Source organism: Euprymna scolopes, chromosome 35 (genome assembly GCF_053919585.1).
Source record: "Euprymna scolopes isolate OS-2025 chromosome 35, ASM5391958v1, whole genome shotgun sequence".
Taxonomy (NCBI): Eukaryota; Metazoa; Mollusca; class Cephalopoda; order Sepiida; family Sepiolidae; genus Euprymna; species Euprymna scolopes.
The window spans coordinates 32,030,028-32,048,521 of NC_136516.1; the positions used below are offsets into that span (position 1 = coordinate 32,030,028).

The following is an 18,494-nucleotide window of genomic DNA, read 5'->3' on the forward strand; positions in this document are numbered from 1 at the left end:
CTAACCATTGTACCCAGAGATATCTTCTGCTCAACGCAACGAAATATGAGACTATGAACATAATTATTTGTTTGCTTCCTTGTTATATCAGTCACCTGCTTCCCATGACCTCATCGTACCCTAATTGGGATGGGGGGGGGGGGGGGTAAGTGGGTTCTCGAATATGCCCAAGATTCTCCCGCACACTAACGGAGGGAAGGATGTATCTTACTTTTCCTTTGACAGTAGTGCTGTCCCTCTACCCTTAGTCGATGATTATTCAAGCCCAAAAGTTTTGGTGACTAAAATATGTTTTAGAATAATAAAAATATTTAGAAGAAATGATCATTTACATTAACCTATAAATGTAAACCTAAAAATGTTATCAAAACAATTTAGTTGACAACTTAGAAATAATGACATGTAAAAACATCATGTGATTATCTTAGTAACGTATACTAATGACGTCATTTAGAGGAGGATAATGTCTTTTTAGGATATGTGGAAATTAGTTAAAGAAAACAGTCGAAGTCTACAGAGGGAGAGAGAGAGAGAGAGAGACGGTCGATAGTTCATGATGACTCCGAGCAGAGGGGGTCAAAAATGGCGATAGTCAGAATCAGCGTTGCAACTTTCCAATAGGGAAAAAAAATATTCCGGAATAAAAAGTTGCTGAAAATATAACCGGAGGCTCTATCGTTCTTGGGGAGAATATTCATTGCAGCTTTCCGACAGAAGCCATATTACTTGTCATTGAGTAAGGCGTTTTTATTGAGGTGGTTGACAACTTTCCTATTTATCACAGGTTCGAGCAACGTACTCACGACACACAGAAGTCTAATCGGTATGTACTGAGCAGACCAACACAAGGTTTTCCAAGATATCGGGAAGCATTTCTTCTTTAAGTAGCGTTTGAACAGATTTGCAAGAATGGAAGCTAGTTCCGGTTGCAGATTGGAATATTGTCAAATCCAGTTGCCTTGCTGACATGAAGGTTCTTGATAAGTTTGGCAATATCACGACACAGAAATGTGGATGTCGTTCTCGGTGACATTCATTCTCAGGCTTTTACTTTCCATAGCATTCCTCCACATTGATGTGAACAAGTGATCCTATTGTTTCACAGGTAAGTACTATGTGATCGACATAAAGGATCTCTTCTGGACAACCTGAGCAGAACTCCCTGGATGAAAGCCATTATATACTCTAGTTTAATAGATAAAAAATATTGGTGCTTATCTTTTCCAAGATATCGGGAAGCATTTCTTCTTAAGGCAGCGTTTGAACAGCTTTGCAAGAATGGAAGCTACAGGGTGGGCCAAAAGTTACTGACCCATTTTAATTTTAAATAACTCTTATTTCTAAGTATTTTTTAATTTCTTAATACTTTTTATTTTTTGCAGATCCTTAAAATCCATTATGGAAAAATTTCAGTATTGTTCAACGTACAAAAATTGTACAATTTTACTATCAAAATCAAAGCTCAATAATTCAAACCAAAGCGCCTATCGAAGACATTTCAATGTGAGAAATGCACTTACTGTGAGGATATCAAAAGGAAATGTCTTTTGTCAACAAACCCCAATATTTAATAAAACTAAAAGAAAACATCACTAGATAAATGAGAGAAATAAGGCAAGAAATTTTGGAAAAGTTATGGCAGAGCTCAAATTTGTGAAGCAGAAAATGGAAGGCATTTACAGGATGTTTTATTTTGTTTTTTTAAGGTAAAAATAAATTTTTTTTTTTTTTACACAGGCATCACCACATTATCAAGGCCAAGAGGCCACTCGAGGATAAGGGTTAAAAAATGTACAGTAATAATTGGACAATATAGTAATCAACTCGGTAAATTTGTTAACTTATATGGAATGGCTCATCAAGAACTTGTTTACATTAGACTTGAAGACAACCATATTGTTGTCAGCCAGAAAGCAGGAAAACGGAAGACAATTCCACAGGCATGCAGTTCCAAGAAAGAAGCTTTGTTCATGGAATCTATGTTTAGGTTTAGGCACAGATAAAGAGTGGGGGGAATTAATATTGAATAGAAATACACATTTTGTTCTCAAGAACATGGGCCAAGTTTTAATAAAGGAAACTGAAAAATTAAAATAAAATAGAGTTTATCGACCATATGCTATTGATAACAATATATGCAATATTCTTCATGATAGAGCAGAACAGTAGCATACAATCCTTGCTAATAACTATGATATCAAAATGACATTTAAACACATACCCTATACACAAATAAAAAGGTAATCTCAAACTTACCATTTCCACAAAAATACAGCCAAGACTCCAAACGTCCACAGGCGTAGAATAGAATCTGCATCCAAGAAGAATCTCTGGTGCTCGATACCACAAAGTCACAACCTGATCAGATTACAAATAAAATCCCGTAAATCATAAAATGCATTCATGAAGAGAAACTGTGCTAACATTATAAAGATGAGAACAAGTGAAGCATGCATGGTTCCCTGTGAGTGAACGAGGCATAAAAAAAAAAAATGACTAAGTTCAGTATTTACCCCCCCTCCTTACTTAGCCCCCAAAAAGTCCCCAGGGGACATCAAATCCTGGTGTAAATGAACAAATGGTACAGTTTTAGGCCTTAACATATGTAAACTTGAGTTCTGCACCATGCAAAAAAAAAATTAAAAGACTGTCCATCATTTGCCCCCCCCCTCGCAATTAGCCCAAAAAGTCCCCAAGGCCTTAATATTTGAGTTCAGCGCCATGCAAAACTGCTAAATAGACATACACAGAAAATTTAGGACAAATATGGTAAAATAGTCCGAAAAATGAAGTGTGTCCCTGGGGCACACCCAAGAGTTATCGCAAAGTATAGACAAATAAAATCATATAGAAATCAGTTAGTTACAACTTTTTGGAAAGTTTTATAAAAATCCAAGGCATTAATTTTTTTTTGATACACACAAAAGTATCAATTTTAGTCATTTTAATCCGAAAGGCACCCCTAGGGGGGCAACCGGATTGTTCCCCGGAAAATCTATTCTGTTACTTTTTTTTACTCATATCATGTTTAATGTTTGTGCAAAATTTCAAAAAATTCCAAGGTGTAGTTATTGCGAACAAACGAACGGAGACAAGGATGAATTTACAGGTCCACCCTCCTTTTGTCGGGGGACCAATAAAACCAATTTAGCTCAATATTGGAGAAAGCCAATACGTCTGGCCTTATAGATAACATTTGGAGTGTTATCTTTATCCTGTTTTAATAACGTTTGGCTAAATATGACCGATTTTTCGATAAATATATTGGTTCAATAAAAAATAAAGCGCAAGTTTGGATATATGTGAATTCTATTATCATAAAAAGAACTATTGTTTATTTATATAATAGTTACATAAGGAATAAAAGAGATTGCGCTTATTTAATTTTATGATACAACATAAGATTCTGAAATACTGTATATATAGTAATCTGCAAACATAATATAACATCATTTACTTCTGAGATGTTGGACAAATGGCCATGTGTGGTTTGGAAAAGCCAGCACATAAAGATAAGCATACTCTGGCCTAGAAACAGTATGGCACAATCACGTTTACACACCAGTTCTTGCCAGATCACCAAAGTTTAGCCTGCCTAGTCCCAGATGGGTGACCATTTGGGAAGGTTAGGTGCTGTATGTACATTTTGGAAAGGATAGGTGCTGTATGTACCTTCTGGGAAGATTGGGCATAGGGCCAGCACCCTTACCCCGATAAAAGAACCCCTCGCTACAAAAGCATCTACAAAGTTGTGGATGGCATATGCCATGCCAAGGGCTCAAGGCTATGGTTGGATGGGGCCTAGAAATAACAATATTCACACCAAGCCAGTATGTCATAGAAGGTAGTTTCCCTTCTAAAAAAAAAAAAAAACATACTAGTTTGTCGTTCAGAGTTCATAGACTCTGAATATTAAATTAATTTAATTTTTTTTGATAAAATTCTACTTGACAAGTTCCCATAATCTTTGATGTACACTAGTGAGGAGAGGATTCCAGAAATGTTCTCAATTCCAATACAATAACCGATTCCGATTCTTTAACAATCTCTAAATATTAAGCAACAGTTTTTTCGGGGTTTTTTTTTTTTTAGATTACCATAAAAGCCCATGTGACACGAGGTATATATTTTCGCAAATGTAAAAATATACTTGTGTGGATTGTCTACAGATTTTCATTTTGCTTTTAACTTAAAATCAATGCATATTCATTTTTTTTTACTTCAGTAAAAGTAATGAAAAATTAAGTTTTAAACAAAAACAAACCAAATAATTAAAAGCATCATTTTTTGACATTGGAAAATAGGCACATTTCTCCCCCCGCTTCCTAGATTCTGATCCTATTACAAATTTTCGTACTGTCTGTCTGTGTGTGTGTGACGCGGTTTGTCTCAGCCTACAGGCAATCCACTCAGGCAAGTTAGGCACCGAAATGAAGCTTATGACCATGTTTTGTGCATGGAAATGCAAAAATGCAAAAAAAATAACGATTTACTAAACAACGTTTATTTACTGGATACTTTTCCGGTATTCACCGGAAGTTATTATTTCCCTTAGTTAATTTAATTTACTGTGTGTGTATGTGTGTGTGTGTGTGACGCGGTTTGTCTCAGCCTACAGGCAATCCACCCAGGCAAGTTAAGTACCAAAATGAAGCTTATGACCTAGTGGGTGTTTTAGTGATATTTATATCCATGTTTAATGTATGGAAATGCAAAAAAATAAATAAATAAATAAAATAAAAATAATGATTTATAAACGTTTTATTTACTGGATATTTTTCCGGTACAAGGACTCAAGTTTGCTGTTGCAATATTTTTTATTCATAATGGGGTATGATCCCACACAGTCGGCAATTCTATTTATAGACGATGCTGCTAGGAACTGACAAATCGAATTAATTCACGTTCTGCTACCAACCAATCAGAAACCAGAATTGCTCCATAAATATTAAACCTTTTCTGTAGCAATTTTGCATGTTTTTTCCATCTCAACACGGTAAGAATATTTTGCTCTGTGGAACTGTCTACTGCAAACCAGTCACCTCTCAGGACTTGTGTGTAACAATGAACCATCGGAAATTGTTCTGTCTACTGCAAACCAGTTACCTCTCAAGACTTGTTTAGAACAACGAACCATCGGAAACTGTTCTGAAACTAAACATGGTTTACACTTCTAGATTTGCCCAGGTAGGCAAACATGGGTGCTCGTACTTCAAAAAGTTCTGATTAGTGTTGGGACGATTAATTGTAATCGGGAATCAGAAAAAAAAAAAAAATCAGAACTTTCAGGGGTATCAGAAAATTTTATACTTATTTCCTGAATCCAAAAATGATTTTTTTTCAATTGTCTGTTTTAGTTAATTTGTTTAAAACAACATCTAACACTGTTGGTAGTAATGTTAAAATAATAAATTGATTTTAAACTCCCAGTAAACTATAGATCATCTTCCACAAGTGTAGTTTTATGTTTGAGAAAATATCTGCACATTTAAATGTTTTTATGGTAATCTTCAAAAATTAACTTTATAGTTAAACATTTTAAGGTTTATAAGGAATGGAAATTGGTAATTGTACCGGAATCATGAATTTAGTACAGAATCGGGAAAAATATTGGAATCACCCCATCACTGGTTCTGATTTTCTTAATTTACGATTAAATCATCCCAACATTAGTGTGCACTAATATTTTTCACTAACAGGTAAGTATATTTATAAGTTTTGCTGTTATTTTATTTTGAACTGCCATATTTTTATTGAACCCAAATTTTTTAGATGACGATTGATAAGTTGTCTTATTCGGATTATCTGGACTATTGTTCTCGTCTTGTTAATCTTCCAATGTTTCAGTCGACGTAAACTCCGACCTTCTTCAGGTGAATCTTGTCGAATGCATGAATATACGCAGAATTTCTAACTGACCTCTTTATTTAATCAACAGGGGGTGGGCATGCTCTCATTCCGTCAACCATGACCAGATACAAGTCATATAATTCACAATTGTTCTCTTACTCTTTTCCACACTGAGTATTGAACCTTTAACCTCTAGAAGAGTGTCACTTAGAACTGAATTATTACTTAGTACTTTATCCATTACGTCATGGGTCTACTAGGGCTTGTAGTGTAACAGATAAAGTATTAAGTAAAAGTTAAATTCTCAATGTGAGTAATACTAAGAATACAACTACGAATTAATTCTGTACTCGGTCATGGCTGACAGAATAAGAGCATGCTACCTCCATGAATAAAATAAAGGTTTCGTTGTTTGGTTTTACGGCATATCAACTTTTTTCAAGTTATTTAATGTCGAATCTAGTTACTTTGGAAATTTGATGTTGCATCCAGTTTATTCTTCAAGCTCTATGTATCTTCAATCGCTAGTTTGTAGTGTTTGGTTTGGTTTGGTTGTTTTATAGTGGATTTTATTGTTTTTGTTCCCTGCCCTGCAGAACATAAGTTTTGCAATGGGAGAGGGAAAAGGGTTACAGTATTAATGTTTGGTACATTTAAAGTTAGGAAACCAGTCAGAAAGTGGGGGAGATAGAAAGGGGAAAATGGGGAGAAGGAAAAGGGGGAAAAGGTGGGTTGTCGTTTTTGTTTTTATTTTTGCAGAACATAAAAAAGTTTTGCAAAAGGAAGTAGAAAAACAAAAAGCATCAATGTTAGGTGCATTTCGACTCAGGAAGTCAATATCTTCAGACAGCCTGATCTGGCAGCACCAGTAAAATAAAGGGTTCTATTCGAAATTCTGGAGTTTGACAGAATGATTCCAGAAGAAGACCAGAGGTTACATCAGGCGAAACATTGTGAGAATAACACTCAAGATGAGAAAAGTAAATCAAACAGTCAACCCAATACAAGAAATTTATCATTTTTTAACTGAGAAACATATTTTTAATCACAACAATAACAAATGTAAATCATGTTTTGTTTTAGTTTTTTTTGTTTTTTTTTTAAATATTAATAATTCTCTTAATTATAATAGTGTCCAGATTTTCTATAATAAATTTTATACATTCATAAAAAACATTCTTCTTTCAATAAGTCCTTACAATTTTAAAGCAGGATTCAGTCAATTTTTTATTTGTAAACAAACATGCACATATTTATTTGCTGGCGACAAAGTATGTTTGTTTAAGAATAAAAAATAAGTTGAATCCTACTTTCTCGTTGATAGGCACTTATTGAAAGAATGGTGAACTGATGGATAACTCTATTAAACTTATACAAGAGTTGTTTCCCTTGATCATACTTTATACTGAAAAAGAAATCTTTACTTTTTGTTTTGATAAATTTACAGTTGAATTTTTTTTTTTTTTTTTTCTATCTTGATGTTACCCTGGCCATATGTAACCAAATATCACAACATAGGAATAAATAATATAAAACCAATTTTTAGTCTACATAATGTTAAATAATAGACACTTTTAAAGAATTTTTTTTTAAGATTTATAATTTATATAAAAAAGACAAAATTTGTTTATCTCAGAATTTTCAAATTACAAACTTCCAATTCAGTTCAAATAATCACCTGGGTCTGCAAATTGTCCTTCAGAGATGAACAGATATTTTTTTTTTTTTTTTTTTTAAATCCGATTCTGATTATATTTAGCCTCTCATTAATAGAAAATTATACAGATTGCGAACGATAATCCTTTTTTTGTATAATCTCTACTTTCACACTTTTTTTTTTTTTTTTTTACCATATCATGGTTTCCAACTGATTTGAAGTATTTTAGGGGTCTTTCGACTTACTATAAAATGCAATTTAAAATTATTCTGTTTTTTTATATGTAAGAGTATAAGAAGGCTATAGCAATGCAGGGAACTGGCTGTTGAAGTGATATGAGAACGAACAAACAAAAAATCATTTTTATTCATACGTCACGCCAATACAACACCCAGTTCCCTGCATTGCTATAGCCTTCTTATACTCCATATCTATTCACCAAAAAAATAAAGAAAATCAAATGCATTTTATACGTTAAAAGTATGTAATATATATAGCAGCTTATAGGTATTCAAGAGTGATAACTGTTGAATTTAACGAGATTACTAAGAGTGCCCAATAAAAGAGCAAGATATTTTTATTAATATAAACAAATTTACAAGCTCGCGACACTGGACATGCTAATGTTTTGGACAGATGGTTGTTTAAAACCACAAGCCCTGTCAGACGACTTTAAAAATTGATCGGTTTCCATAGAAAAAAACAGCCCTCAAAAAGACTAAGTCACCTGACGAGGACTTGTGGTTTTAACCAACCATCTGTCCAAAACATTAGCATGTTCAGTGTTGCGACCATGTAAATTTGTTTTTATTCAGATATCTATATGTAGAACACAAATTTAACACTATATTTCAACAGAATACTCAAATAAGACAAACAGATTCAAATTAAAATCCAAATATACAAGTTCTCCCGCATTAATCTTACAAAGATATATATTTCTTGAGCTTTCATGATCTCCATATTTATTATTACTACTAGAAGATTAATCGGAATCGAGAATCAGAAAAATCTGAAATTTCTAGGGATGTTGGAATTGGTATCAAAATTGGAAAAAAGATTTGTGCCTATTTATCGATGCCAAAAATAATCCCTTTATCTTTTTTCTTTCTTTTTTTAACTTTGATTTTTGTTTGAAACAAAATCTACTGCTGGTATTAATAATAAAATAAATATCTTTTGATTTGAAACTAAAATCTATAGATCACCCCCTACCCCACAAGTGTATTTTTATACACGAGAAAATGTCTGCATATTCAACACATGTTTTTACAATAATCAGGAAAAATAGCACATCCATATTTAAATACATAAAGGAGTTCAGAATCGGGTAAAATATTGGAATCGTCCCATCACTAATACATATAAATTTATTTATACAAACATTAATGGCATTAATATACCTGCTCTGTTCACTCATTGAGCACTCTTTTGGTAGACACATGTTGTTTCATTGGATGTACTTCTAGGAAACTAAACTCTACTGACTATATATATATATATATATATATATATATATTAGTGTGTGTGTGTGTTTTCATTAGTCAATCGTAGAGCTACTCCCAAGGTCAGACTGAACTTAACTTTGGCATCTTTTTTTTTTTTTTTATGAATATGCAGAGTTATAGGTGACCTTATTTTAGTACGTGTGTAACTGAAATGATTTCTGATCATATGGTTTACACCCCCTTGTTCCAGAGTTCGAATCTTTTAAGTGGCTTGAACAGTTATCTCTACATTGACAATTCCATAAGGATAAAACATACACATAAATGTTTATTATCGAATAATATATTACAGAAGTTCAACACAACATACAATCTTAATTTTTAATTTTTCTTAATAATCGAATGGCATAGTCACATTGACACACTAGTTCACGACAGATCACCAACGTTAAGCAATGATGAGCCTGATTAATACTAGATGAGTGACCATTTGGGAATACTAGGGGCTGTATACGGTAACAGAACAACACTGCTGTCAAAAGAAAAAATTAGGCGCTGCCTTCCCTCTGCTAGTCTGTGGGAGACCCTTGGGCATGGTCAAGAATCAACTTTATCCCTCCGATCAGGATAATGTGAGGTCATGGAAAGTAGATGCCTGGTGTAATACAGACGTAAACGGAAATAATTCTGTTCATGGTTTCGTATTTTACTATGCTGAGCAGAAGATACGTCTGGGTACAATTGTCAGAACAATCGCCCAGTATGGGCGCTGCTCTGACAGAAAGAAACTGCAACCTATTGTCTGCGTAACTGCAAAGAAAGCTATGGCAATACATCAAACTCTTTGAGAAACAGTATGAACAGGGTTTTGAATCAGAACACCTTGCTCAGAGGGATTACCATGATAGACCGGTGGCACCTGATCGTCATCAAATTACTCTCTTCTAACAACCAGCAAAGATTAAACCAAAGAAGATAGCTATGTGGACAGCAGCAAGAAGCATATGTTAACAATCTGAACACCTGGGCAACATCAAAAATGATGAACAACAATGAATTCATGAATCCCTCGAGGGGGATAGATAAATGGAGAGTCATAGTCGTCACTGCTTATACCAGGCAGGACACCACTTGAATTGAACGAATATATCACAGCAGTTCAGAACATATATTCTTTGTTTTTAATTTTTTCATAATCAAACACTCTGCCGGAGTTCTTTCCCACTAATCTTACAATGGTATATATTTCTGGGGTTTTCATGATTTCCATATCAACAAAGCAAAGCTCTTTTTTACGACGGATATCAATAATAGAGAAAATGCCTTTGTTGATATAGACATGAGGAATGCCCGAGCGATGCCGTCAAGATAGCTCAAGATTTGGAATTCACCAATCAATTTTGGAAGGAGCTGCTGTGAATAAATCGCAACTCTCTGCAGTCAATCTTCATTATGGTTTTTCTTAGGTGTGGGAGGAGATCTACCATGTGTTTTTCTTAGGTGTGGGAGGAGATCTACCATGTGTTTTTCTTAGGTGTGGGAGGAGATCTACCATGTGTTTTTCTTAGGTGTGGGAGGAGATCTACCATGTGTTTTCTTAGGTGTGGGAGGAGATCTACCATGTGTTCAGCTAACCAGCTACCTAGACAGGGGCTTGCAAGTCAACCTGTATGTTAATAAAACAGAACCAATGATAAGGATATATATATATATATATATATATATATATATCTATATAATACTAAAAGTCTATGGATCTTGTATGTTTGCAATCAGATTTCCGGTTTTCAACATCCGGTTGCGCATGCGTAAATAGCAACGTCTTCAATCCGTTATTCCAATTCCGGAATTTTTATATCGCTTTTAATACAAACAATTTCATTTAATTTGATCAAATAGTTATTTATATATACAAATAATACATAGATTCATAGATAATTATAATATATATTATAAAATCTATTTATCTATGAATCTATTAATAATATGAAATATTACCCTATACAATTTATGGAAAGAAAACACCTCTCACTTTCCCTCTAATAGATTTCAACACTCCTACTCCCTCTGTTTTCGTTACGTACGCGAGAAATAGTTACGTGTATGTGTGAGAGAGAGAAAAAGAGAGCGATGTAAAACTGGATAGAGTTATCCCCCTTAACTAATGCAGACCTTTTTACTAGAGGGCGTTATTACAAAAAAATTTCTTTTTCTTCTTCCCATGTTTTTTAAAGTCGTCTGCTTACATTTCCAAACGGAAAGCTGAATCGGTAAATGCACACATTTCTATTACATTAAATAGTGTTTTCCTTTACACAATGGGTACTGAATGTTTGCTTAAATTAAATGAAAAAAGTTACATTTTATTTTCATTTTCTATTTAAAAAGCCATTATTAACATGTGGAGAGTGTTTTTTTTTATTATTCTGTACTTTCAACTAACAATTTCATTTAAAAGATGATATATCAAAATTTGAATTTAACTATAATAAGGATTATGATACCTGTTCAGTGCATATTTACCTATAAGTATGACCAACCACTTATAATTCAGTAACTGTAATTTAAAAAAAAATAACAATTATAATAAACAGAACGACTCATAGAAATCTATCTATATTCTTTTTTCATTTTAATATACTTTCATAGAAATGCTTCTGTTATGTAAAAAAAAACTATTTTCTTTATGCCACAAGTGTCACGCTCATACATGAATTCCATACCTAATATAACGTACTGACCCAACGGGTCACGGGTGGTCTAGTATATACTATTCCTTAATTGGAATTCATTTTTTTTTTTTTTAGATGAGCATTATATGTTAATTTTTTTTTTCCCTATCCGTCGTGGTTACCACCTGACGAAGGCCAGAGGAAGTTGGTCGAAACGTTGTGAACCAATAAAAAGATCCAAAAACAACAACTAATAAAGATGAGACTAATAGTCCGAAATAAAAAAAAAAAATTAACAATGATAAGGAGTCGTTAAAAAAAAAAAAAAAAAAAAAAATTTAATTTAAAAAATTAAAAACTAGGTGGACATCTTATTACTTACCTCATGTGTGTAAGTTCGTACAGGTACGCCAAATGCTCTTGCTAAACCAAAATCTGCCAATTTAATGTTACCTTCAGCATCTATCAATAAATTCTGTGGTTTCAAATCTCTGTGTAGGATTTTATGCGAGTGACAATAAGCGATGCCTTTTAGTAACTGATACATATAACTCTGGAAATAAAAGATAAAGAAAATCAAATGCATTTTATACGTTTAAAAGTATGTAACATATACCAAGTTATAGGTATTCAAGAGTGATAACTATTGAATTTAACGAGATTACTAAAAGTGCCCAATAAAAGAAGAGCAAGATATTTTTATTAATATAAACAAATTTACAAGCTTGCAACACTGGACATGCTAACGTTTCAGACAGATGGTTGTTTAAAACGACAAGCCCTGTCAGGCGACTTAAAAAATGATTGCTTTCCATAGAAGAAACCAGTTCTCAAAAAAACTTGAAGTTGCCTGACGAGGACTTGGGGTTTTAAGAAACCATCTGTCCAAAAAGAACAATTTAAAACTATATTTTACATGTTCAACAGGATAGTCAAATAAGAAAAACGATTCAAATTGAAATTCAAAATGTATGTAGAGGAATGATAATGATTTGAAATAATCTTTATTTCTCGACTGCTTGCAAACAAATTTTTCTACAAACCTGGATTACACGCATTTGGAATTTTTAATTTGGATCTTTTTGTCAACAGTATAAATCCGATTTCTTCTTAGGGGAACACTGACTCCTGTAATCATTTTGTCTCGAAAATACTTAACATCTTCATATCATTTCATCTGGATTTTTAAATTTATCTTTATTTTTTCATTTCTTTTCACCATTTCATGAAGTCTGCACGAAAAATATTTTTTGCATTTATGACTAGTTTTCATATAATGCTGTTTCTATTTATGCCAGTACCAGCAAATCCATAACTTTGCAATAATATTTATTTGCTAATATCTTTCTTCTGAATAGACAAATGCATTTCTTTGAAACTCCACGGATTAAGGAAATTTTAATATTTTTTAATATTTGTTTGAGTATCCTGTCGAACAATAAATTCATGTAAAATATAATTTACAGTCTTAAATTTGTGTTCTTCTATGACACATTCCATTTTCTATCTTGGTTATATGGAGCTTTTTTTATTTGGTTGATATTACTATATAAATATTAACATATATAAGTTTACAGAAGCTTTTGGCTTTTAAACTTAAATTTTATATACATATATATAATAAATTCCACAGCCAAACAACGTCGCAGCAACAAGAGCCATGACAGTCAAAGAACCGGAAGTCCAAGACTCGAGTTTCGCCCTCATTTGGGCTCATCAGTTAGACACATCCGAACTCAGGGTTCGAAACCCGAGCCTCTTGCATGCAAGGCAAGCACTCTACCAACTGAGCAAACGCCCTACACACAAGAATTTCAATTAACCAACACAGATTAAGCAAACCGCGCCGAAATCCGACTGTGAAATGAACCTACTTCGTCTCAACAAGGGACGCGGTCATCCAACCAGCTAATAACCCCAAGCTGATGTCTCACAAGTAGGAGTTTTAACTCGAAAGGACGATGACAGGCTGCGACGTTGTTTGGCTGTGGAATTTATTATATACAATCTCTCACATTCTGAAAATCATATATATATATATATATCCTTCAGCGAAACAGTTCTTCATGGTAAACAACTGATGATCTTCACAGTAATATTAAGACTAATAAATTTTTGGAAGCAAAATAATTGCAAGAAATTAATTGATTTACGAGCAAAGAAGTTTCCAAAAAAAATCGCAGTTTTAAAGGTTAAAATACTTCCAAGATATATATCTGTGTATAGAGAAATAAAAAGGAACAAACTGAGTTATGTGTTCATCAACGTTTTGTCTTTATTTCGAGACTTCCTCTGGATGAAATAAAGATGAAACGTTGATGAACACATAACTCAGTTTGTTCCTTTTCATTCCTCTATTCTGTTGGAATACTATTTCCATTATATCTTTGTATGTACACTTAGTCTGTGTAGCTAAACTGCTATAAATATATTTTCATACTTTACAGAGCAATTTTATTGCTAAACTGATTTGTTTTCTAATTGCATATATACCTTCATTGAATTATATTTTAAAAAAATATTTTCTTACAAGAAATGAACTCAAAAATGGTGGGGGGGGGGCGTCTGTATTATTTGTGTGGTTGGGGTCAAGGAGTGAAGAAAAAAAAAAAGTAAAGACTCCCAAGCAATGCAAAGTAAACACAGCTAACATGATTTATGTCCCAGAATTATTTCAGAAACTTTAAGAAAATCAAGAATCGCAACCCACAGAAAGAATTTGTAAAAAAAAAATCAGAAAAATACTTTTACCCAAAATAATAAACACATAAAACTAAAATATAAAAAAATTAAATAGAACCATGAAAACAACCATCAAATTAGAAAATGAAGTTAATTAATGAGATGTTCTTTTGCAAATCAATATGATAATTAGTTAACTTCACAATGTTGATCACATACATGTGATCAGAAAGCTATTGTACTTCATGAAAGTACTTTATGTGCCTGGCAGTGTTCTTAGATAGGTGTTGTATGAGAATGTCTCCAAAGATAATCGAAATAATCCAATGAAAGAAGAAACAGGCGATTCTTAAACACCCCAACATTAAAAGTGCATTTGAGAAGTTTTATTACCGCACAAGTTGAAAGGCTCGACATACAAAATCAACCATAGGCTCTTTGATATGACAGGAGCGCATTTGAAATCAATGCTTTATGCTTAGAACACAATTGAAGCATGATACTTGACTTTTGCATTTTAAACTTTAATTCAAACCATCATATATAAAAAAATAATTTCGTAAAATTAACAGTAGGTTCTCTACAGTGCACCGTAGACTATAATTATTATGGTGTAAATCAGTGTGGCGAGGCATGTGAAGCTTCCTCTCGGTATGAATATTTATTTTGCATTTTAATTTCACGAGGAGTTTGATAAATGATCCAACCAATATATAAGGAAAAGTAGTTAATAAAACTACTTAAAATACACTTTGAAAAAGAGTTAAAAACATATTTAATTTTAAAAAAGAAGCACAAGTGGATAGTCTTTAATCCGCAGAGTTTCGAAAGGAAACTATTTCTTCGAAACTCCGCGGATTAAGGACTATCCACTTATTTTGTGCTTCCTTTTTTTAAATCAAATATGTTTTTAACTCTTTTTCAAAGTGTTTTTTTAACATGTTTTATTAACTAATTGCCCTTATTATAAGCTCTATTTCCTATTTGGTTTTATCGAGCTTTTACATCTGGTTGAGATTACTTTATAAATATTAACTCTTCAATATCTATAATATATTTTAGTTTTGCCATTTTGGATTATTTTGGTAAACTTAACTGTAATTCTTATTTAATTATATATATATAAAAGTGAACGTGTCTGTGTGTGTACATTTCCCTACGCAATAACTCTGTTAATTTTTAGTCTACAGACTCAAAATTTGATATAACGGGTACTGAGATTTGGGAAAATCTATGTTGTCGGGTTTTGGCCAGAAATTTGGCTGTTAAGGGGTCAAAGTTCAACGATTTGACCTTTGAGAACTCTACCAAACTCCTCCTACAATTTTGGGTCTAAACACTTGAAATTTTAGATATAGATTCCTTGGACATGGATCTAACTTAATAACTAATAATCTGATGAAAGAAAGAACGGATGATTCTGAATAAATTTAATACCTTATACAGACTAACATCACAATTGCATTTGAGAAGTTTTATTACCAGACAAGCCAAAAGTCTTGACATAAAAATCAACACTAGGTTCTGTGATATGACTGGAGCACGTTCAAAATGAAAGTTTCTGTTTAAAGCACAAGTGAATCATTACACTTGAATTTTGCAATTTAAAACTTTAAATCAAGCCATACATTATATAAAAAAATAATTTTATAAAATCAACAGTAGGTTCTCTACAGTGCAATGTAGACTACAATGTATTGCGGACTACATCACTGTGGGGAAGCATGTTACGCTTCCTCCCAGTGCACAGCAACGGCTATCCAACAAGAGCAGGCAATCAATCGATTTGATTGAAAAATGGGCGATTTGACAGATTTTGATTGCAATAAAAATAAAAGTGTGAAATATTCATTGATCATCATTAAATCCTGGGCAACATCGTGTCTCCCTGCTAGTATAAACATATAGATTTTTATTGTCATCGAAATTGGTAAAAAAAATTTTCAATTAAATCGATTCATTGCCTGGGGACTCAAAACCTATCTAAGAACACTAGGCACACAGGATATATTTGTATGAAATTTCATAAAAAATCAGTCCAGCCGTTTTAGAGTCCATAGGGAACAAACTGACAGACACAAAGTTCTTTTTATATAATAAGATATAGATAGAAATATATATAAAACATTACTTTAACGATAGCCATAGCGAGTTAAATGAGGTCTCCTTTGTTTACGCTAACCCTAGAATTTGTGTCCATTAATTTTATTAAAAAAAAAAAAAAAAAAAGCCTGAAAATTTCTCCAGTGTCGAGACTTGATGTCACCATGTGTTTTTTTTTTAAGCTATTCTTTTATTCTGAAAATTATTTTCGTCATTAATTTTGGAAATATTTTTGGCTCAGATAAGAAATGAGGATCACAAAAGAAAAAAGGATGATTGCTTTTTTTTTTTTTTTTTTTTACTTCAATAGAAAATACATCAACTTGGAAAAAAAAAATTATTTTTAAATGAAGAGATGAGGGAAAAAAAAAAAAAAAATGTCCCTAAAATGAAGAATCGCCCGTATCACCAGCAGCACCACAAAATCAAGATAAACAATTGGAAGATGGATGAGAGTATTAAAGGAAATAAAAATAAAATGAATTTTTAAGAAAATAGAGAAAAAAAAATATTAGAATCATCCATGGAAGCAATAAATAAAATAAATAAAAAAAATAAAATAAATAAAAATTGCGCAAGGATCATCCTGAAGACATACATAACGTGCACATGACGGATATCGGTTGGCCATTAGCAAAAATATCTGCAAGGAGACAAAAATTCAAAAATAGTTTGATGGGGGTAAAGATCCATTTTATATGTATGTTCACACACACACACACACACCTATATAGGCATGCATATAACTACATATACATAGACATGAACAAACACACAAACATATGAACCCAGACAAATATAAACATGCACACACATTGTGCATATATATATGTATATATTTATATATATTTGTATACTTATACACAGAATGTATGCACACACACACACCTATATTGTGTGTATAAGTATACATGAACATATATACACGCACATACATTAGGTGTGTGTGTGTGTATGTATATATATATATATATATATATATATACACACACACACACGTGTGCAGATACATTGTGTATAGATATATTAATGTAATACACGCATATATGTGTGTGTGTGTGTGTGTGTGTGCATGCATTACATTAATATATATACCAATGTATCTGCATAAGTGTGTGTGTGTATATATATATATATATATATTAATGCATACATACACACATACATTGTGTATGCTCACATCAAGTGTCTTTTAATATGGCAATTCCCCATTATCAGAGATTTCAATATTGATGCAGAGTCAAATTTATTGTGTAGAACCCCTAGCGCCACTACCCACTTCACACCAAAGAAACAACCCCTAAAGATTTTCATTATAAACCTTTTTTTCTGCAGAGGCAGATGTCTAGCTGCTAACAGCAGAATCAAAATTATTGTTATGATGCCTATAGCATAAATTAAAAAAAAAAAAAAAAAAAAAAACCTGGGTTATCCTTCTTTAACTGATTGATGGGTCGAAGATTCCAGTAAAAAAAAAAAAAAAAAAAAAAAAATGCCAGCCCAAAGATGGAAAAAAAAAAAAAAAAAAAAAAAAAAAAAAAATTTACTCTTTACTCTATTGTGTCTGGGATAGAGATTGGGGGGGGGGGGGCCTGGAAGTTTTTAATATATCAAAAAACTGAAAAGGTTTTTGTTTTTAAGATAAACATTAGTCTCTGTCACAGCTATAAGCGATGAAAACAAAGTTCATGAACACATTTTTTCCATTAAAAATTAAAAGATATATATATATTACCAGCTGTGTGTGTGAAGGGGGTGGGGGGCTTTGCCCAGACATAAAATATACTTAAATATATTTTAATTTGTCCAGATTTCGTATATATTATCATTGTCGGGATTTAAAGTGTAGTTTTTGACTTTTAGTTGAACATACACACCTACAGAGAGATAACATTCCTTTATAGAAGAGACTAGCAGGGCTAGCCAGCATTTCCCAAGATAAAAGTATAACAACTTTTACCCCTCTCTTTCTGTCCCCTCTTTCTTCTTCACCCTATCCCATTCCTCTCTCTAAGCACACACACGCAACATCAGCTTACTTCCCTTTACATCACATTAAAAGATACATGTATCTCTCAATAA

At 32.6% G+C, this 18,494-nt stretch overlaps 1 protein-coding gene across 1 annotated transcript in view; it reads right to left on the reverse strand.

Annotated features, from left to right (window-relative positions):
- LOC145259794 (cyclin-dependent kinase 2-like) overlaps positions 1-18,494 on the reverse strand; it is a 95,451-nt gene that overhangs the window by 29,705 nt on the left and 47,252 nt on the right. The window contains exons 4-5 of the mRNA XM_080117559.1: positions 12,010-12,180; positions 2,257-2,358 (exon numbers count right to left, since the gene is read on the reverse strand). Coding sequence (XP_079973685.1) covers positions 2,257-2,358; positions 12,010-12,180 — 273 coding nt within the window. The remainder of the gene's footprint in view (positions 1-2,256; positions 2,359-12,009; positions 12,181-18,494) is intronic.